Here is a 22371-nt window from a genome sequence, read left to right on the forward strand (position 1 = left end):
CTCGAGGGTGACTGAAAGGAGCAAGCTTCCTTTTATCTCCCCAAAAAATCAGAAATTAGACAAGACCATTTTAGAGGGCTTTTAAAATGTATTTTTCTTTTTGGTGGGAGGGGCAGCTGGAGAGATGTTTGATTGGTTTAGAGCCCTTGTGGCTGTTCTGGAGGCCCCAAGTTCAGTTCCCAGCTTCCATGTTGGGTGGCTCACAACTGTCCAGCAGGGGATCTGATGCCCTCTTCTGGCTGCTTCAGGCACTGCACTCACTGTACATATCTGACTCACATAATCTTTTTTCCCCTTTTTATTTATTTATTTATTTATTTATTTATTTATTTATTTATTTATTTATTAAAGATTTCTGTCTCTTCCCCACCACCGCTTCCCCTTTCCCTCCCCCTCCCTCGTCAGCCTAAAGAGCAATCAGGGTTCCCTGCCCTGTGGGAAGTCCAAGGACCACCCACCTCCATCCAGGTCTAGTAAGGTGAGCATCCAAACTGCCTAGGCTCCCACAAAACCAATAGGTGCAGTAGGATCAAAAACCCATCTTGAAAAATACATTTTTTTCCTCCTGTGGCATAGCCACCAGTATGCTATTGTAAACAACCCTTCAGCCAGGATCCTGTAAACAACCCTAATGAAATTCCCATCAACATTAATAAAGATGTGAAAACACACAAGACACTGGGTGGGAAGAGAAAAGGGGTCAACAGAAAGAGGAGGGAAACAGGAGAAGGTGATGGGATGGGTGCCCACAATAAAAATACACTATGTGTACTGTGAAAATGCCAGAGTGGAATCCATTATTATATATAATTAACATTGCTAGTGAAAAAAGATCATTAGAGGCTGGTTTTTGCTCCCAGATGTTCTTTATTGCTCAGTTACCTTCTCGGAGCTTCTTAAATCTGTGCTATCTACCTAGTCCCAACGAGAGATCCTTCAGCAGGTAGCTCAGAAGTGCTGCAGGGAGGGGGTGCTCTATTTCCTGCTTCTAAGCACCACTTCTCACGTCTGCTGCCCTAGGCTCACACCCTCAGGCTTAGCTCTGCCCCACTGAACACCCTGCTGGGAGCACCACCCAGGCCCCCCCCCCCATGTCTGGACACATTTTCAATGTCTGTACTGCAGTATGGATCTGGCCATTCCCACTGCATGTGGCCTCTGAACTGATTTTCTGGCCCAGTGCAGATGTGATGAGGCTGGGTGCTGGTCAGTCCTGCCGTGCCACTGGTCTTTCTAGGGGAGGGAGTACTTGGACTGGGAACAGGAGAGTACAGCCAAGCATTCCTTCGCTGTTGTCCCACCACGCACTCACTCTGGACAGGAAGGAAGTCAGGAAGGAATCCACTCCCTGCAGAGGCCACGGCTGGTCAACTTCCAGTGCATTCCCCACCCCAGGCCTTCATGCAGGAAGTGGAATTCAGTGCCACGGGAAAGGCAGGGCAGGGCAATGTTATTCAAGTTGGCTTTCCAGGGCTGTAGGTCTCACCTCCACAGATCTTGGCCAATGTCTGAAGTTTGAGTTGTGACCCCTGAGGGGAGAGTTCCTGTTGGCATCCCATGGGCAGAATCTGGGGTCCTTGCTAAAATATCCTACAATTTTCCTGAAACAATGAATTCTCCAACCTTCAAGGTCCAGTCCAAGGCCGAGACCTTGTTGAGGGGCGAAGCCAAACCCAGAAATCTGCAAGCTGAGGCCTTGAGTCCCATTATACCAGTGAGTAAGGGGAAGACAAGGGAGACAGGCTGGCAGCCTGGGGACCAGAGGCACACTCTGATGCATCGAGGATATTCTACTGGCTCTGCTCTGGCCACAGCTGTAATCCCGTACTCCAGAGCCAGATCATAGGTAGACTTCCGTGGCAGCTTTGCCAAGCATCTCTGAGGCTGACCCTGCAGAATGTTGCCTCCTAGAAGGATTTATGGAGAACTCTACCAGCCAGAGCCACTCTCCACCCACACAGAATTTGTCACCTTCCTCCCAGGTGGGTCCCCCATCCTCTCAAGAGGATTTGGCTCCTGTAGCAGCTCTCAGCTCAAGCCCTTCCCCGATGAGCTCCACTGCTCCCTGTGGTCCAGAGCATCCCGCCTACAGATGGAGAGTGTCACGCTATTCACAGCAACACCCCTCTCCCCCAACTACATCATCAGTCGCTTCCTGTTTCCTGTTGGGGACAAGTAAAACAAAACAAAAAAGAAAACTACGGCCCACTCAACACTAAGGCAGACTCCCAAGGCTCTTTGTAACTTTCTCCCACCCTGCCTTTCACCCCGACTCCCAGTGCCTCTTCTTGCAATGTTGCTGTCTTCACATAGTGGTTACCACACAATGACCATCAATGTCCATTCTCCTTATCCATCTGCTCACACTGCCCTACGTGCTCCAGCTCCTCCTCCCCTCTAACTTACCTACCTCTCTTCCAGCCACTAGCCTTACTCAGCCAAGCATCTTGGCTCCTCCCCAGCCATTAAACCCTACCTTGCAGAGCCTCACCCATCGCTGGGCTCTGCAGGTACCCAACACACGATTTTAGCACGGTAAACATTAGCCTAGGCAATTCAGCCAAATCCTGCTAAATGCACTTTGCTAAAAGTCACTTTCAATTTGATCACTGTAAAGGGTGACTCTTTCCACAGCTGCAAACCCCTGCAGCTCTCAACAATAGGACTCAAGGAAATGTCCCCTCCTGACAGGGCTGGGACAAGAGAGGAGTGAAATGATTCCCACACTTGATGCTCTGAGGGTATTGGGGGGGGGCGGGGGAGGGTGAGGGGGTTTTTCCATGTGGCTCTGATGAGCTGTGCTGCTGCAAATGCTAGAACTAAGCCAGCAACTCACCCCTGAGGTGCATCTGCAGGGGAGTCAGACAAGGTGCTAAGGTGCCAAAAGGCTTATGATACCGAGAGCCTGCGGGGATCTTCTGGCACACGTCACTGTAAAACTGGAGCGATGTGGATTTGTGCCAGTAAATATGAAGGAGAGCTGAAAATAGCAAGGAGTTTCTCATCTTTAAATTATTGTCTGCAACCACCAGGCAGAGCTCTCTGGGCTCTAGAAGACTGCCCGGGGGAGACACATCCAGAATACTGGGACATTTTCCTAGGAGCTCCCCTCCCAGAAGAAAGAGAACCCTTCAGGAGTGGCTATATTCACTCCCTCATCTCTGCAAAGAGGTGCAAAGTTAGTACAACCTTTGCCAAGGGCACTCTGGCAGCAGAGACTGAACAACAAAGATATCTCCTGAACCCAGAGTGTATTTTTTATTCTCTCTTCTTTTCCTTACAGACTCACTCATACAAAATGACCTAAACATAGTCACTGCGGCACTGTTTGTAAAAGCAAATGAGTAGACACAATCTAAAAGCTGAATGGCAGGGGATCGGTTAAATAAATTATAGGACATCTGTGAGGCTGGGAAAGACTGGAGTTCACTTTCTCAACCCATACGGAGTGATCTCTAAGGTGGATGGTCTGGCAGGACAGGCCCTGTGTTCCCCGTAGATGTGGGATTTGTAATGGACCTGTCTAGGATGCAACCGACTGAATATTCAGTTTCTGAATGTGGTCACAGGAAGCCAGGGCAATAAGCTGACTCCCAGGGAGGAGGCTAGATGGGAGGGAGGCAGGAGCATCGCCTTGGTATCTCTTTACTGTGTTCTACATAAACACATCACTTACTCAAAGCTAAGCAGTGGGTCCAGGCCTGCAGTTGTGGTGACTGCACTTTCTCCTCAGCCCATTTTTTTTTTCCTCATCTCTCCCTTACCTTCTGTCACAAGAGGTTGCAGTGCCTGAAAGCACAGATGGTGGAGTCAGGAGCCCTGGCTGTGCCTGTGTCCAGGCTTATCCCTCTGCAAACCTGAGCTGAATCCTATAGCCACCAGGGATATGAGGGGTCCCCTGCTGAGATTAAAGCAGCCTTTCTTTGCAAAGGCCTGGCCCCTCCAAAGCTGCTGAGAAGTCTGCCTTTATCCCCCAGACCAGTGGCATTCTACATTCTGAAGGAAGTTGGGGTTTAAGGGACCCTATGGGGGAAATGGCTCAAAACTTAAGGCAGGTCTGGCAGTTGTTTGGGAGTCCTTATTACCTCCCCCACTGAATTCAGTTCCCACCATGAAAATGAGAAAAGGCGTGATTTCCCAGGCCAGATGTCTGCGAGTCACCAAAAGGGGTGACTGCTCTGTCACCCCGATGGCAGCGGCTTTGCAAAGGCTGGTGACGCAAAGCTGGGGAAGTATGTCAGGACTACACCCAGGCGAGAGGAAAACGCCTATAAAAGCTTTGTTTTCCTCCAACTTGCCAGAGAAGCATTTCCAGAGAGCTGAGGAAACAGGAAGAGGGCAGCACCTACTGGGGCTGTAGGGTCTGGGTGAAACAGGAGGAGGGATGTCACAACCACTTCCCCCACGCTGCCCCTGCTCCATTCAACCCCCAGCTCCACCAGTACTAAGTGAGCACAGGCAGACAGCGCGATTGTTCTGCCTTAGCTGCCTCAGTTTCCTCACCTGCCAAAATGCAAGTCATCATCCCAGCCATCCCGTTAGGCCTCAGGAAGGTTGACTTCGTTAACGAGTGCTTGAAATGATTAGTACTTAGCACGTATGTGTGATCAGTATTAGTTTCTGCTCACGGTCATTGTCACCATCATCAAAGGCAATGCCCTCTCCTCCCCTTAGCTCTGCTCTGTTACGCTATCCAATACCACAGAGCCTCGAAGCTACTGTACCAGTCCCAGACCCCCCAGACCATTGTCACCTAGGGTCACTTACAGAGAGGCAGCATCCACCACAGTGTGAGGTGGCTGAGACTCAGCCTAATGCCTCTGTGCTCTGTGGACACGGAGCTCCCCCACCACACCTCATACACTTCTGACTTTAATTTTGCAACTTCCACCAGCCTTTGCCCACAGCTCTTCCTGTCATTGAGAAAGGGACACAGTGTGGGGACAGAGGCTTTGGTGCCTTGCCCAGCTTAGCCCCAGCAGAGTTCCACTCCCTTCCAAAGCCTGCATTGAACCACAGGAATGGTTGTGACATGGCCCCTGCAGCCAGTCACAGCCCTTAGCACAGAAAATGGAAAATCCATCAGCTGTCCCTAAGGATTGAGCCAGCATCTCTGAGTCCAAACAAGGTCAATTTAACATGTGACATTTGTGCTAAGAGCTTCCATGCAGAAAGGCAGGCAGGCACATTCTTTCTAGCTTACAGCCTTCCCTATGTAGACTCAAATCATGTTGCCTGTGAACTACCCAACACACCCTGTGAGACACTGGCTATAAGGCCTCACCCTGCCACTGGGCTGTCAGAGTGGATGTGTGTGACCCAGCATGGGCCCTGCCCCTGCTCTGAAGCCCACCATGCACACTGTATGACTGATGCACAACACAAAGGTAACAGTTCTTACTTTCTGGGAACAAAATCCAGAGCATGTCTCCACAGTCATGTTGGCCTGTGTCAGGGAGGAGGAGAAGGTGTGGGTGACGTTCTCTGGCAGCGGGAAGCACCCTCGGTAGGTGGCAGTCCGTCCTGCAGGGAAAGAAATGGGCTTTGGGTGACAAGTGGTATCTGTGGTTGGCTCTGGGTCCTAAGGCCTATGCGAATAGACTCAGGAACTCAGGAGGGGCAGATATCAAGAGAGAGAGAGAGAGAGAGAGAGAGAGAGAGAGAGAGAGAGAGAGAGAGAGAGAGAGAGAGAGAGAAAGGGTCCAGACGGGCTTGAGCCAAGCACCTGAGAAACATCCACCATGGAAACCATGGTCACCCAGGGTCTCTGACAAAGATCAGAGTTAAGGGGTTGCCTTTCCTGCCAAATTTTTGGGGGTGGGGGTAGAGGTGAGGGGTCTAGGTATCTCTTTTTTTTCCTTCATTTTGTATTTTACTTTATGCTAGCTTTCAGAGTGATCTGGCAGGCTGGTAGTCTAGAAAGTTCTATGGCTCCCGAGAATACATATGGAGAAATAAGTGGACTTGGGCATCTGGACTTCCTGTTGCCTCTTGCTGTGTTGTGGCAGACAAGGAACTCCTGCCCGGGTTCTAGGGATACTCCTCATTCCTGAGTCACAAAGAAGTTTTCTTGCCAAGTTGTTCTTCAACCTTCTGGTGGATAAGCTCAGCTCACTATTTGGTTCTCTTGGTACTGAGCAAACCTTCTGGAATGTTCCAGCACCAGCTGCTTGGGGATAAGTTTGTTGAGCTGACATCTGATTCACATCCCACACTCCTCTTCCTATCAGGTTTCCTGAGGTTTGACATCTTCACTTAAGCTTGCTCTCCCCGCCACATCTGGCCAGCAGCACAAACTCTCGCCAGGCTCCATCAGGGAAGGAATTTTTCAGTATAAACTGTTAAGTCATGCCAAGTTCTGGACCTGGAAGCCCATCTTGATTGACCACAGAACCAGGGGTCTGGGAATCAGTGTACAGAGCCAAGAAGGGCTACCTGCTACAAAGAAAATGGCTGACTTCCAGTCCTCAGGACCTGAGCTGTCCAGCCTATGACTAGCCCTGTGTCATAGACTCGAGGGCTCTTCCTCACTGACAGACATCTTCCAAGCTCTAAGGACTGTAATGGACGCATTGCATGTCCCAGTGCCAGCTCCTGACAGCTGTATCCTACCCATCCCCCACCCCCCACCTGCACAGGATTGTGGCACAATAGCCCACAAACTAGTGACATATACCACACACAAGACTCTGTGCCATCCCGTGGCAAGGCCAGGCCACAAAGAACAAAGACTTAGCTCAGGCCTCAGAGCTCAATCACTGGCATGGGACAGATGCCGAGGGTACGGATTGAGGAGCACAAGGGAAGGGAGGGCCACTAAGGCAGGGAAAACACAGGAGAAGGAACTAGTGTCTCAGGAAGTCCAAGCCATGGCAGGGTTGCGGGGCAATGGGGAGAGTCATGAGACTCCAGAATGGAGCTCCCAGAAGGAGGCTGTGTGTGGTTCCCTGCAACCAGCCTCAACACTAAAACAAGAGATGCTAAGCGGCGCTGAGTGAATGAATGAACAGAATGAGGCACAGTATTCTGGTGGGGGACTGGAGGGGGGGTGGAGCTCAGCATGACCCACAACAGGGAAGTGACCCATGTGGCTTGGGTGGTCACAGAAATGGTCTGTGCACATCCCTGATGTGACAGTTTGTGGCTGATGCCATTAAGTGTAGACTGTTCTATAGCCCTCACTGTGGATTCCCCAGATGAGAGCCCTGGGGCCACGCAGGGCAGAGAAACATTGTCGAGGGAAGACACTGATGAAGTGTCAGGACTGACCCTCATCCCAACTCGAAGGCAAGGGCATACTTGTGCATGTGTCCCAGCAGCCGCAAGCTGCACTTTACAAAGGGTGGTCACCTGATCACCCCTGACAGCCTGTTAGCATAGCTCCTAGAGAGTGGAGCGGAATGCAAAGGTCAGAAACACAGCTGGCTGCAGAGATGACACTGACACCACGGCCAATATGAACCATGATAGCAGTTCTGGCCCACTCAAGATCAGAGGTTGTCCTGAATGACCGACCATCTGTCCCTCAGCCGATCGAAAGCAGAGGCAAAACAACAACAAAACCCAAAACCAAACAACAACAACAAAACCCCAAACCAAACAACAACAACAACAACAACAAAAAACTCAAAACCAAATCAAACCAAACCAAACAAGCAAGCAAATAAACAAAAAAACCTGGCTGTCTCACAAGCAAGCAAATAAACAAAAAAACCTGGCTGTCTCTAAGTCTGCTGGAAGTTGGTAGGGTGGCCCAGAGTCTACCTCAGGCCTGATCCTGCTAGATCTCAGGAGTAAGGGACCAGGGATCAGGATAAGGGATCAAAGGCCAAAGAAATAAAAGATCCAAGAAGTGAACATGGCCAGTCCAGTCCTCAGAAAGTCTATGGATATGTCCAAGGGAAGACAAGGTAAATCTGGGACACACTAGGTGTCAGTGGGTTTCTGCTGAGTTAATGGACTCACTAGCAAATCCTTGAGCTCGTCTGTATTGTCAGTGTCTTCATTCCAAGACACTGCCCCATCTAGGCCTCTCGGCTCCCAGGCACACCTGTCCGATGCAAGAAGCACCTGAGCATCTCTAGCAGTCAATATCCCTGTACTTTGGCCCTATGTGCAGTGGCTGTGGCCAACTATCGTCCTCAGGGCTGAGCTATTTCTTTGCAAGCTATGTAATTCTGAATTGTATGCTCATCTTTGGCTAGAATTTATCTGAGAACCCTTGATGCCTGTTTGTTTGCATAGCTCTCCAGAGAGAGATTTTGTTCTTGCTCCTCCAAAAAGCTCCAGAACCAACTTTTATGTTAGAGCTTGCAGGCCCTGGTAGATGGTGTAAGTTAAACTCCCCAAACACACACACACACACACACACACACACACACACACACACACACACACACACAAATGTGGGCTGTAGATGCACATTCTCAAGTCTTATTTTATCTCCTCAAACCAGTTTTTGCCCCTCAAATTCACCACCGTAGGGCTAGAGACCTAGCTCTATCCAACAAAGTTAGAGAACAGACCGGAACCGCACAAAGAGAACTGAGCTATTTGTAACCACACCATCAACCCAGGCTTCCTACTTAGCTTCTTCTGCCGGGGACAAGGGAAGGTGTGCCCAGTTGTAAACCTAGGTAGTTATAGTTTTTGATGGTCCTCTCTCTCTCTCTCTCTCTCTCCCTCTCCCTCTCTCTCTCTGCAGCATGCCAGGAACCAGTCTGGTGCGGATGACAAAGAAGGGGGCTCCAATTCTGGCCTATGGGCTGTGGGTAGGGTTAGCGGGACATGGGTGACATATAAAATCTCGGGATGAGGCTGGCACACTCACGCTTCCTGGAGCCCGACTGCTGCAGCCCCACACTGTACACGGAGAGCCGACGAACAGCCCCACAAAAGGCGCCCTTCTCCCCCTTGCACTCCTGGTTACACTCCTTCAGGCTGACGCGTGTGACTGGCAGCCGGTTCCCACAGTAGCACTCTGCACCAGCCTCCAAGCCGGCATAGACATAGGACCTGCAGGGACACAGTGTGAGTCAGTCCAAGCTGGGTCTAGAGCTAAGGCTGGAATCCAAACTATGGTTAAGGTCAGAGTCAGGTGATGACAGTTGAGTCTTAGGGATGGACTTGAATCTCCAATGAGGTTTAGGTGAGCAGGCAGGGGCATGGCCAATGGTTTTCAACCCGTGGGTCCCGACTCCTTTGTGAGGGCAAATTACCCTTTCACAGGGGTCAAATATATATATAAGCATAGCAGATACTTACATTGCAATTCACAGCATTAGCAAAATTTCAGTTATGAAGTACAAATGAAATAATTTTATGGCTGGGGGTCACCACAACATGAGGAACTGTATTAAAGGGTCACAGCATTAGGAAGGTTGGGAACCACTGGCCTAGGGAATCAGGTTCCACCCATAATTAAATGCCATCTAAGTACAGGGAATAATGTTTTCTTTGGAATAAACTATTAAGCCCCATGGATCTTTCTTGTCAGCTTTGAGACTGAACTTCAGTTTCATCTACAGTCTCAAGTTACAAGGATTCCATCAGTGATGGATGCATGGGGATGGGGTTCTCAGGAGATGTGCAGAGCTCTGGTGTGCAGTGTTTGCCAATTGCTGTGGTGTAAACACGCAAAAGATGATCCAGAGCTGCCTAATCACAGGTCACAGGTGGAGATTAAGGCGTGCCCAGTGTCAGCACAGCACTGGCCTGAAACCCATGCAATAGGTGATACTCCAGGGCCCTGCTGCCCAGCCCCTTCTCCTCCTCCTTACCCGCTGGTGTAATGAAATCAGGGCAGTCAACCAGCAACCATGATGCCCTTGGTTCCGAGCCTGTCTTCTGACCTTATTCTGGTGTGGTCAACAGCCCAGCTCAACACTCACCGCTCAGCACAGGCATCCTGGCAGTGCGACACGGTCATCTTTCTCAAGTCATAAAACACTGCCCCCTTCAGAGTTCTTTCCTGGCCTTCCTCACTGAAGCATCCCAGGTAAGTGCCTGCAAAGAGGGAGCACAATAGAGATCAGGCCTAGGAGTCAGGGAGCACCTCCAGCCATGGGAAAGTATGCCCGCCTGCAACCAGTGAGGAAAAGGGGGGATGGCCAGCCCTGCCTGACCCACAAGCTTCTGTAGAAAGTAGAGGGGATGAGAACTGTTCTTCAACTTCTCCCAGCACAAGAGCCAAGTGGGTAGCCGGGAAGCTTTCTGCATCTTTGCTTAGTTAATGGCCTGATATGCACCCAGTTAATGGCCTACTGTGCACCTAAAGGTAGTGCCAGGAAACTGGAGCCAGACTGTAGCTTTCTCCACCACTCCTCTTCCCGTGCTTGGATATGAGTTTTACACACACACACACACACACACACACACACACACTATTAATTGTATATACTGATGGGGTACAGTACAATGATCCAACATATGTGTGCAATGGTCAAATCAACGCAGTTGGCATTTTTATACAGCTGAGTCCTTGTAAACATTGATGGTTTAATGGTCTCACCCTCTCTTCCATTCCTAGCCTCAGAGAGGCCCTTTGCCTCTACTGTGGTCCCAAGACACCGTCCTGCCACATTCACATGCGCCCAGAGGGAGAACAGGATCCAGGGAAAGTCTGGAATTAGCTAACCTAAGACGTATCATAAGCAGGGGTCTCTTTAAAACCACCTTTCCGCAGAGTGTTGCTAGCATATGTAAACAGTCTGTAAGTTTGAGACAGGTGCCCCTGTAGAACTGATGTAACCAAGTGATTGTGGAGCCCTCTGCCACACCCTCAGCACCTCCCCAGCCAGCGACACTTGGGGATGACTCCAAAGGGTAGTAGCACAATAGACCCAAGCGTGCACACACAGGTGGGAGCTGCTGACAGCCCTGCCCTGTCACTGACAGGAAGGAGCTATCTCCCAGACTTGCAGAGAAACTTGGAGAATGCAAGCGCAGCTCCAGGCTTGTAAATGTCACATGCATCACAGTATTTTGAAGAAATGGCATTTGGGAATTTGCAAACACTCTCTCACATGGTCCCCAAACTGGAGAGGCACATCCACAAGTGCTATGTTGGGAACTGGATAGGACACCTGTGCTGATGCTGCACACACTCTGAGAGTGGCAAGCTCTGCAGCTCAGGACCTCTTAAAGGTCGCCTGGAGCGTGCACCAGAAACACGGGTCAGGCTTCCTAACAGCCTCACGGCTTCATAGAGCTGGCCAGAGAAGAGGGAGGTCATGGGCCCTCACAAGGAATGGAGGCTTCTGCTGAGCACTGTGGGGAAGGGTTCCATGTCCATTCCTTGCTGAAACGGAGCGGGGGGGGGGGGATCTTCAGTTTGCGAGTGCTGCCAAGGTAAAGAAGACTTCAGACTCTGCTGGGTCATCTCGACTGTCCATGTCTTAGTCTCCCCAGCTGTCAGGTGGATGCACTTTTGCTCTGGACCAGTTCCCTCCTCTCTTCTAGCCAGAGCCTCACACCTATCCTAAGGTCAGGGTCCTTCCCCTGTCACTCCAGCTCGCCCCAGGATCTCGGCACTCAAAGATGTTGCCTTAAAGATACAGGCAAAGTCAGCCAAATCCCAGCCATTAACTTGTTGTTAAAAAAAATCTAAACCGGAAGCCTCTTGGAGGGTAGGGACAGCATCTTTACCCCAAGTGACTCACCAGGGTCGCAGACAATGCCACTGCTATCACCTAACTGGAAACAGTGGGTCGCAGCTCCACAAACCACACTGGTAGTCCCAAAGCCTCAGGGTAAAGCAGAGGAGTCCCAGGACAGAAAGGTGGCCCAGCTGACCACACCTGGTTCTGAGTTCCAGGGGCCTAAACTCCCAGAGCAGAAGACAGTCATGGCAGCATGAAGCTGCACTTTCACTGTCCAGGGCTCCAGGGAATCTCAGGTCAGAAGATGCCAGGAAGAGGAAGCCAAAGCCACCTTCTTCAGTATGGCCTCTTGTAAATTCCATGCCTCCTGAGGCCACCTCCACAGAGGGCTGGGCATCAACACATGTGGCCACACTCAGCATGCCAACCACAGGCACCTACTCCCTGTGGGGGCTATTTCCCTGGTACGAATCCCTATAAACTTCTCTCTCTCTCTCAAGAGCCGCAGGACTCCCGAATCCATCATATAGGCTGCAGAAAATACCCAGCCAGAGCAGCGGGCATGAATTATTCTCTGCTTGTCTACTTAGTAAAAGAAAAGCAGTGTCTGAGAGATTTCCAATGTGTTGGTTGGCACAGCAAAGAAGTCCATCTCAGCTTTCGATTAAACATTCCAAACACAAGTTCTGCCGCTGAAAACGAAGCACGAAGCTCGAGAGGCACCCGGTCAAGACTTGCCGGTGCTGGAACGGCGCATCCCTGTTTCTGAGAATGGGACAGTGGAGTCTTGAATTCCTGCTCTGCCAGGACGGGGCTGTGTGACCTGGGATGTGACCCCCTCTCTAAGGTGTAGGTTCCCTATCTACAAAACTGGAACATGGTACCAATCCAGAAGCTGGTTGTGAGAATTCCACAAGATAACACGTGTCCAATGTCTAACACAAGCCTCAGAGTGCCAGCAGGGACCCAGGAGTGACTATTTTATTTTTAATAGTTCATTCTGAAGAATGAAGAATTCTCAATGACTTCCCTGGAACTCACACTCTTCGCTGCTAAAGTGGCAAGAGCGCCGCTTGCATCAGTAGGCTCTTTGAAGATTACATTAAACGAGATGACAGATGGACATCTACACAAAGCGATGCTCCATACATAGCAGATGCTCAAATAAATACTGTCTATTATTATTCTGATCCTATAGTCTAACCTGGGACCTAGCGGGACAATGGATCAGTAAACACTAGTGGAATAATTAGCACATTAGTAGACGAGAGGAAGGCAATGGTTTCCACAGCCAGACTGCGGAAAACTGGAAGTGGCTGGGTACTGAGCAGCTGGACTCCGTGACCACATGAAGAGGAAGCCCCCCACCCACTGCCTCTCCGCCCAGCAGCCCCATCTTGGGGTGAAGCCAGGGTTGGAGACACAGATGGCCCCTTTGGGTTGTGGGGGAGCAAAGGAGCCCTTTGTCACTTAACATAACAAATGGCTTTTCTAAATCCCTGACAGAGGCAAGAATGTGCAGAAAAGCAAGAACTTTCGAGGGACGCAGGGATGCGCTGGGACAATCCTGAGGCGTATTTATTACTCTGGGCTGAAACGAAGACGATGCATTACCGCCTGTGACTCGGCATCTGTTCATTTGCACATCAGAATGGACAAGTCGTGAGGCTATTAACGATGGCTTTGGAGATATTGGAATGTCTTTGAAAATTACTATCAATAAAAAACAAACTGGCTATGGAGAAGTTACTATTTTTCCCCTAGTAAACTTACTGACATTTTATCCCATTATGGATGTTGTCCAAGGTATAATGAAATGCTCAGTGATTGATGGAGACTCCTGCAGCTTCCGTGGCTTGCAGGATCCCTTTCAGGGGATGGCGGGATGCCCAGGCTGCAAAGAGATGCTTGCTTTGTCTGCCGCCCCAGCAGCTGGGCGAGGGTTACACTGTGGGCCACTCTCTAGACCAAGGAGACCTGCTTGGCCATGCAGGGCCAGAGTGTCCTACCAGAGGAAGGGACAGGGACTCCCAGGCCAGCGGTCTGCCTTCCTCTGCAATCTCTGAAGACTCCCAGCATGTCACCATACCTCCCTCAGACACTGCTTTTTAAGAGTCTGAAGGGAGACTAATTTTATCTTTAAAGTCCTGCAGAAGATTCAGAATATTTAATCACCCATGGAGGGGTGGTGCTCATTGATCATTCTGAGTTCTCACTGTCAAGCCCTGGGACTGGACCTTGGATGCCCCATTGTACCCTGGTGTGGTCAGAGTTAACCCTTTCTCTGTTTGGTAATGGGGGCACTCTGGAGATCAGGGACAGGGACCATCAACAGATAAGGAGGTATACCATCTTTTTCCACACCCAAAACCATATTGTTGGACAGCAGTTGATGAATGTCTTGCTTAAATCTTACTGTGATCTCTCTTGCTTTCATTACAAGGACTTGCATTTCATTTAGTCTCTAGGGGTAACTAAATGGTTCTCTTAGATATATCTATGACCAGAACCAGATGACCAGGCCCTTTAGTTCCCTCATATGCAGAGCAGATATAAAATGTCTGCTCTGCCTCAAGCTCCAAGCCATGCCTTCATCATCCTTCAGTAAGTTTTTGCAGTGATTATTTGGTTATATAGCTGACTCCACTCCAGAGCACTCAAGAGCCCAAGGCAAAATACATATGGGAACTAATGTACTAGGTCTTCAGTAAAAGAGGATGGAAAGAAATGAGGAGAAGACTTCAGGTCAATTTGTTGAAGGTCACAGAGCCATGAAGTGGCAATAGCAAGAGAGGAACTCAGCTCTGTCTTCTGCAAGCATGAACTTCACAAAACTTCCTCTCAAAAAAAAACCCATGGGGCCTTCTCCTGGTCACCTGCACTTTAGTCTAAATTAATTGCCCTGGTAATGCCTGCTTAGAGACCCAGCTTCTTGGTGTGTTGGAGAGATTACAGAAGGCACACATGTATAAAATGGTGGCACCACTAGCTCCTCTGTCTCCTCTTACTTGCAGGCCATGCTAGAGAACCCACTGAGATGAACATCAGCTGAATGATGTCTGAAAAACACCCTTCCCAAGAGACAAGAGCCCACAGCCTTCTAGTCTTCACTTAGTCGGGCTCACTGAGTCTTCTCTCCAAGGAAGAAAAACTGGGCTCTTTTTATGCCTTGGAATCTTCTCATTCTCAGAATAAATTAGGGCTGGGGTGTGACTCAACAGTGGAGTGTGTGCCTAGTATCCCATGGCCTGGGATCTGAGTTTCAGCAACATAAAAGGGATGAATCAATCTATTCATCCTTCATCCATCCATCCATCCATCCATCCATCCTTCATCTCAAATGTTAGTTAAGCCTGACACTTTCTCTTATTCTTAAGCTTGACACCCTACTTGCCTTATATCCTCCTACAGTCTTCCACTTAAAACGCTAGGCTAAGAAATCTGTACACTATGTTTAATATTCTATGTGCCGTGCTTAATATTCTATGCTAAGTACTCTATGCACTATGCTTATTACGTATGCTAGGCACTCTACGGACTATGCTTAAAAATCTATGTTTAGCAATCCATGAACGTTATTTTCGGGACAAGAGAACCTGGTGACTTGGGGCACAGGACTGAATAAGGTGACAACAGGATGATCAGAGTAACCAAGTTCAGTTTCATTCAGGCACAACTTCAGCACTTACTGTATGTTCCCCAGGCACCCAGCATGTTCCCTGGGCCCTGTACAGAGAATCTACAGAACTCTGTGCACAGAGTACCAGGCCACAGTGGACCATCGTGGGACTTAGAGCAGTGTGAAGGTGATCCCATCGTGGCCCACTCCTAGGCCTGCCACTCCAGGCTGCCCTGAGATGTGTTCTGCTTTGTTTCCCGCCCCCTCCTACCTCAAGCAGCCTCCATCAGCTTGCACCTGCTCCATTGTACACTTTTCCTGGCTGCCTTCTTTCCTGATCTCCCTGCCACTCCCCAGACAGGGTTTCCTGCCCAGATCTACTTATATCTGAGTTCTGACTTTGGGACTAAAAACCCCAAACTAGGAGAATAACCTTGACCATTCACTAAACATCCCCATGCCTCAATGTCTTCACTCTGAACTGGGGAAATAATAGTGCCGGATACAGTGGCTTCACAGAAGAGCAACACTGTAGAGATGAGCCACTTTTACTAAAGTGGTAACAGTTTCTAGTTAGCAGGCCAAGTAATTCATGAGGTACCCCTGAGAAGTGGCTCTCAGCTTAGGGGTGCACCAGGATGGCCTAGAACAGCAGTTCTCAACTTGTGGGTCACGACCCCCTCCCAGGGGTTGTATGTCAGATATCCTAATATCAGGTATTTACATCACAGTTCAAAATAGTGGCAAAACTGCAGGAACGAAGTAGCCACGAAAATAATTTTATGGTTGGGGGTCACCACAACATGAGGAACTGTTCTAAAGGGTTACAGATTAGGAAGGTTGAGAACCACTGGTCTAGAGAGTAGATAAGGGGATTTCTGGTGGCAACCAAAGCAGGAGATTCTGCTTTGTTTGATGTATGACAACCTGAGACTGTGCTGGTCGCCAGTTCTGAAGGACAGCAGTTGCTCCGGCTCTGAAGCCCATGACATATACCCCATGACATACTGCTCCAGGCCACCCCAATACATAACAGTAGAGTCAACGACTCTACCTCCACCTGAGAGGACCCAGAAACAAATGATATAATCAAGGTCACCCAGCAGGGTGTGACTGAGTCAAGATCAAAGCCTGCACTCTGGGTGACAGTATCACATTAGTTGCCACAGGGCCAAGAAGAGGGGCAATGCATGGAAGCCTGGGTAGGGTTCTTGGCAGCAGCAGAGTACCTACCTTGGCTGCGGCTCACTGGTCCAGGGGCCTCAGGGCCCAGGGTGGGTGGTCCCTGGGGGTCATTGTTGAGGTGATGGAGCCAGCGCCGCCTCAGTGAGCTGCGGTTCCTGCGGGGCCAGCGGATTCCAGGTGGCAGTCGGGCCAGAGGACTCCTCAGTGTGTCCACATCAAGTATTAGGTCAGGGCTACTGTGGGGGTCATGGAGGCCTCTGCCATCCAGAAGGCCCATACCCAGTGCCACAGTGGCCACCGGCAAGGCCTGCAGGCTGCCAGGAGCCCGGAGGGCCTGTGGGAGGGCCACTCTGGCCCTCTGCAAGAGCAGCAGACTACCGGTCATCAGGTAGGCGGCTGTGAGGAAGAGCAGCAGGAACTGTGTTCTGCGGAGAAACTTCTGGAGTCTGAAGAAAGGTTTGGCCATGCCCTTGGGCAGCAGGGCTCCCAGCTGGAGCCTGGGGACGGCTCCTAGCACCTGGGCAGGAGGGACGCCAGGGCCTCCAGAGGTGTCATCCCAGCATCCTGGCACTGGACACTTGTCAGTACACTCCTGTGCTGCTGTCCCTGTGCGTCTCAAATGTCACCATCGCTTTTCTCCAGCAGCCACAAGCCCTGTGTTGGTAGTTTCTGCCCAAGAGTCACCGTCTCCCCCATCCCTCAGTTCTCCTGGCCCTCGTCAGTCTCAGGAACCTAGGAAAGTGAAGAAATAATATTAAGATGATAGGGTCCACTGCCCCCTTCTTGGACCAGGGTACTCCCCAGCCCTATGGCTGACTTAACAAAGGGGTAAGCTTTGTGTCAGGAACACATGACAGAATGTTCTGATCCCAGCTCTTCTGCTGGCCAGCTGTGTGACACTGGGGAAGTTGTGGAACCTCTCTGGGCTTCAGCTTCCTCATGTGTGACATGAGGTTAATATTGTTCTGGATAGTGGCCATGAAGAGCCAGTAATGACGACAGCAGACAGTAGGAGGAAGGCATGCAACCACGGCTTCCATTGACTCCTCAGTAGCCCCAGGCCCTCAGCTCAATGAGTTATGCTTTCATCTCATTTGATTCTCTCCAATCTAGTGAGCTAGATAACGTCCCCACTATACAGATGAGAAAAACAAAGGCACTGCAATTTCCTGAAGCTGCACAGCTGGGGAGCACGGGAATCAGCGCTCCAAAGTCTCTCCGGACCTGTTTTCTAAACTGCTACCCAGCTCGGCCAGAAACACAGCTTTGCTAAAACACAGGTGTGCCCCACGCAGGCAGGGGTATACTGCAGGTACTCAACAAATACACACAGGGACCTGGCTCCCTGGGATGCAGTGATACTGCCATCTGTATACTGGGAGCAGTTTCTACAAAGGTTGGCCATTAACCCTCACTAAGACAGAGGCCCGAGGGAGGGAGAGGATTTTTGGTGGACTCCTTGCTGGGGAAGCTGGTGTGGAGGAGGGAAAGTCCACCGGGTAAGCCTGCCCAGGCTAGAGTGTTCATGTTAAGCTGTGGTTCTCACTGGCGGCATCTCTAAAGTGGCTATTAGGGTTGGTGGGGGGCCCTGCAGCTGCCACGAGCTGGGCTGCTGTGTGAGAAGGGCCCGGAGCACAAGGACAGGCCTGTCCCAGAAGAAAGGACCCTGGAAGCATGACTAAGCCGCTGGCCGTAACTAACATGGTGAGGGCAGTGCTTGAATGGCTGTTCTGTGCACAGACACAGCCTGCTGGGTGTGGGAAGAAAGACAATGTTTTGGCTCTGGGGCCTAGCATTCCAGGCTGCAAGGAGGCTGGGGACCCAGGAGACCATCCAAAGGGGCCCGGACCAGCCTGAGCCTTCCAGGTTAAGTTCTGAGAGCCTCCAAGATGACAGAGGTATGGGAACACAGGTCCTCATCAGCAAATGACAGCGGAATCCAGCTGAGCAGGGCAAACCTTTGCAGATGGTCTCCTGGTCTTTCCTTTCTGTCTAAGCTGGTGTGTCGCCAGACCCACCCCTGCCAGCTTCAGATTTGTAAAACTACAGAGAAAATCCCATGAAATCCGGACTGGTCTGTCTGCCCCCAGCCTGGGCTTCTCCAATCCCCAGTGCACAGGCTGCCTGGGTGAGCCTCCTTAACAAGCGAATCTGATCATGGCTGGTGTTCCCCTGCTTAAAAACCTCTTTTCAATAGCTCCAGAGCTTGGGGATCAACTGCAAGCTCCTTAGCATGGCACACAAGGTCTCCTGGTGATCCAGCCCTTCGAGACCCAATCTCCGTGTCTCAGGGTCTCCACCATACAGGCACATACATACAGTATGATTGCAGCAGGGTTTCCTGCAATCATAGTGTGTATGACCCCCAGGCTTAGCATAAAGGTCACTTCCTCCAAGATTTACCTGATCACATCCACCCACAGAGATAGACAGACAGACAGACAGACAGACAGACAGACAGACAGACCAAACCCCAGGTCCCCAACAGCCTGTGCCAAGCCCTCCCAGCACACATCACTTTGATGCAATTGGCATTGTCTCCCCACTTTTCAACCACCCCAAAGGACTCTGATCAACCCTAGTGGACGCCATCCCCTATTCATTTTGTCACTGTCCCCCAGCATGAAGCCTGACACAAAGTGACACCTCAGTAGTCTTTGCCAGTGAAGACTGTTCTTTTTTTTTTTTAAACTTATGAATAAAAGGATGGCTAAGTGGACAGGAAAAGTCTGCTCCTGAGGGGTTTGACAGCAGCCAAACTTCAAACTCCATTCACCCATAGCTGGGAGGAAGCCTGAACTGGAGAGATACTAACCAACACGTGGGCAGGCAGAGGTCTCAGCACCCCAGAGTTGAGGTGTAAGATGCACATGGATTACCAAGAACACCCAAACACCTAAACGTTGGACTATATAGTGTGCTAAAAGAAGGTTCCCAGGTAATGTTTACAGAAGGGTTCTGGATGCAGAAAGTTAGGGTTCCACTGGCGTGAACTCCTGAAAACCACAATAACAGGCGTAAGGTGGCACATCTACCGTGGGAAGAAAGTTTCTGGTGTGATGGAACAGACAGGTGGGTGATGCCCCCACCCCTGCACCCCCAGGTGTGCTGGGAATTCCATCTTTTGCTACAGATAGGTTGTGCTATACAAGACAAGTAGGGAATGGGGTAGGGGAGAGATTTCAGCATGAACCCACCAGGCTTCAAACTCACTCCCGCTCTCCAAGACCCGGCAAGTCCTCCTAGAGTCCCCTGGACCAGTCCCTGGAGCGGTCTCTCTAATGAGGGTAGTGTCGACAGTCACATGCAGGCCAGAGTTCCACAGCCCAGGATCCCAGAAACAGGCATTCACTCTCAAGTCTTAAAATGGCAAAGCTGATTCCCAGGCCAGAATTTTGAATGAGGGTGGGCAGGGTGCTACACAGTCGAAGCACCCGGAACCTGCCCTGTCCTGATCCCTCCACCATACTCTACCGCGGCAATTGCTAGCGTGCAGCCCTGCTCATCTGTCCGGCTGATGAGGCCCCTCCAGGTCACAGATCGACCTGGCCTGTCTCCATAGCCCCAGATGCCAGCAAACAGCTGGTTGTGTAGCAACAGCAAGAACCTGTTAACTCAAGAGTGGCCGAGCTGGGACTGGGAGACCTGCAGCATGCATAGAGTTCACAGACAAGCTCAGAGGTGTAAGACAGCAGAGCCAGCTGAGACCTGGCAGGAATCTGGCCACTTTTCATCTGTACTGGACCTAGTAGGCCACTTGACCTGTTGGACCCCAAGGCCTGCTGACCTTTATCAGAGCCAACCCAATCCCAGGGCAGAGCCTCAGGCTCCTTGTCTGTGAATGGGAAAGTGGGTGGTTGTCGATCCACACTCTAGTAGCCTAGACTGTGGCACACACACTGGCTCTGAATACCAAAGAGGTACACGGAGCTGCTGGATGACAAGCCCACAGCAAATGCTCCTGGGAAACTGGCTCCTTCTGTCCTGGCCTCCTCCTCCCAGGAAGGGCCCAACAACTTCCTCGTGCTTGAAGTTGATCTAACTGCTGTTGGCAACTGCTTAATTTTCAGTGACACCATTTATTAAGCTCCTGCAGTGTGAATAAATAGATTAGATGACCTATGTATCTCATGGGCCCCGAGATCCTCATGGGAGGCAGAAGGCCTGCTTCCCGTCAGTTGAGAACTGTCCCCGTACCTGCCTAGATCTGAGTCAGTATTCACATGCAGACATCTGCTTCTGGATCATGTGGCCAATAAGCTCCCTGCCCCTTTCCTCACTTCAGTTCTGGTTCATGTGGCAAGATATATTCTTTAATATGGAGTGTGTCTCCTTCACAGGGCTAAAACTATGCCAGGCAGAAACTCCTTCTGCTCTGGACTTTCTAGAGCTAAACCTAACAGTCACTGCCATGAGCAAGCTGGAAGGCTGCCTTTGAACCTTTCCCCCTTTTCTGGAAGTCTCCTACATCTCCCCTGAGGCTGACTTTACTGCTGCTTTTCCTTATTTAGAGACCACAGAGTACTTGGGGTGAGGGACCCCCACTTGAGGCTCATTCAGACCAGACAAATACTCATCCACCACCTTGAGCAGTGCTCTATAATCCTTGGAATTATGGAATTATTTTAGGGCTTAGTGAAGGAGCAGCTGAGGTTCCCCAGAAATGAGAGGAGAATAATTGAACCCAGAGGCTTAAAGGAGTCTTAGGGAAGAAAAACATACTCCTAGAGCAAGGGGTACTCAGAAAACTGGGCTCCTGGAAGAGGGAAGATGGCACCTACTTGTGGGCCAAGTTGGGGTTGGAGTCCTAGGAGTGGCAGCAGAAACAGGAAGGCAATAAACCAGAGAGGAGAAAATCACCAAGGCTAGCCAGTGCTGGCCCCTGGGATTCAGTCATGTGACTCCACCTCCCGTCTATCTTCTGGCTAGAGAGGAGAAGCATTAGTGGAGAACAAATGCCCCCACATGGCTCTTAGCCACTGTGGCCACCAAGAAAGGGCGATTCTGAGATGTTTGCACATAGGGGCACCATCGTAAAGACAAAGCACAGGGTTCGACAGGCCGTTCCAAGTCAAGATGAGGACCCCAGCTGCTCAGAGCCTCGGGTCACTTATCAGCCAGAAGCTAGTGGTGCTGTGCTTTGGGAGCCTCAGTGAAGCTGTAAATGGAGCTGGGTTCCAGTGTCCTCCCAACCTCTAATTTTCCGTTCTCCATCCTCCGCTGCCCTATTCAATGCCTGTCAACCGAACTCCATCCTTCTCCCAGAGATTCTGTCCTCCCAGCATCCTAAGAAAGCAGTTATACCGGTGTACAGCATCCGTGATACTAGAGCTTTCAGAAGGAGCTTGGAGGAACTGATCCAAACTCCTCCACTGCCACTCAGTGTCCTGTCTTGGTTCACTCCCAACCCCCTCCCTCCGACTATTCCTTACAGAACCCAGTGTCCCAAACAGTGTTCCTGGCCAGCATCAGCTGTTTCAAGCCTCCTTATGGTGCACGTTCTTCAGACAGCCAGGGATGCTCTGCCCAACTCACAGGCCTGAAATACTTTCCTGCCCTTAAGCTCAGCCCAATAACACTTTCTCCATAAAACCTCCTCACCCCCGGAGCAGAGGGGCTCTGCAGCACCGACAGAGAGGCTGGACATACAGTGAGCTGTGGCTGCAATCTGGGTCTACATGGAGTGCGGCCACTTGTCAATATCCCTACATCCCCTCCCAGCCTGCAAGTCACTCCCAGGTACAGTCTGCTCACTTCTGGGAATACCTCCCTCATTCCAGGGTCCTGAACTCCTGGTCTGAGGCTGCAAAGAGAGGTAAGGTACCCACAAAACACAAACCTGCTGGGCCCTTGCAGGAATGGGGTAAAGACTGCATCTTTGAAGAGGCAAAACTCTTTGAACTTCAGCACTCCAGAGAAAGAATTCAAATAAGAATGTTTCTAGGGGCTTGGGGAGATAGCTCAGTG

At 50.5% G+C, this 22371-nt stretch overlaps 1 protein-coding gene across 6 annotated transcripts in view; it reads right to left on the bottom strand.

The window, feature by feature from the left end:
* Wscd1 (WSC domain containing 1) overlaps positions 1-22371 on the bottom strand; it is a 39635-nt gene that overhangs the window by 12563 nt on the left and 4701 nt on the right. For all 6 annotated transcript variants that reach the window (XM_050162814.1, XM_050162816.1, XM_050162815.1 and 3 more), the window contains 4 exons: positions 16453-17136; positions 9891-10005; positions 8831-9015; positions 5402-5523 (listed from right to left, as the gene is read on the bottom strand). In XM_050162814.1, the coding sequence (XP_050018771.1) occupies positions 5402-5523; positions 8831-9015; positions 9891-10005; positions 16453-16870 (840 nt within the window). In that variant the 5' untranslated portion in view covers positions 16871-17136. The remainder of the gene's footprint in view (positions 1-5401; positions 5524-8830; positions 9016-9890; positions 10006-16452; positions 17137-22371) is intronic.

This window comes from Alexandromys fortis, unplaced genomic scaffold, assembly GCF_014885135.2.
Source record: "Alexandromys fortis isolate MF-2015 unplaced genomic scaffold, M_Fortis_MF-2015_v1.1 scaffold_84, whole genome shotgun sequence".
In the NCBI taxonomy this organism is placed as follows: Eukaryota; Metazoa; Chordata; class Mammalia; order Rodentia; family Cricetidae; genus Alexandromys; species Alexandromys fortis.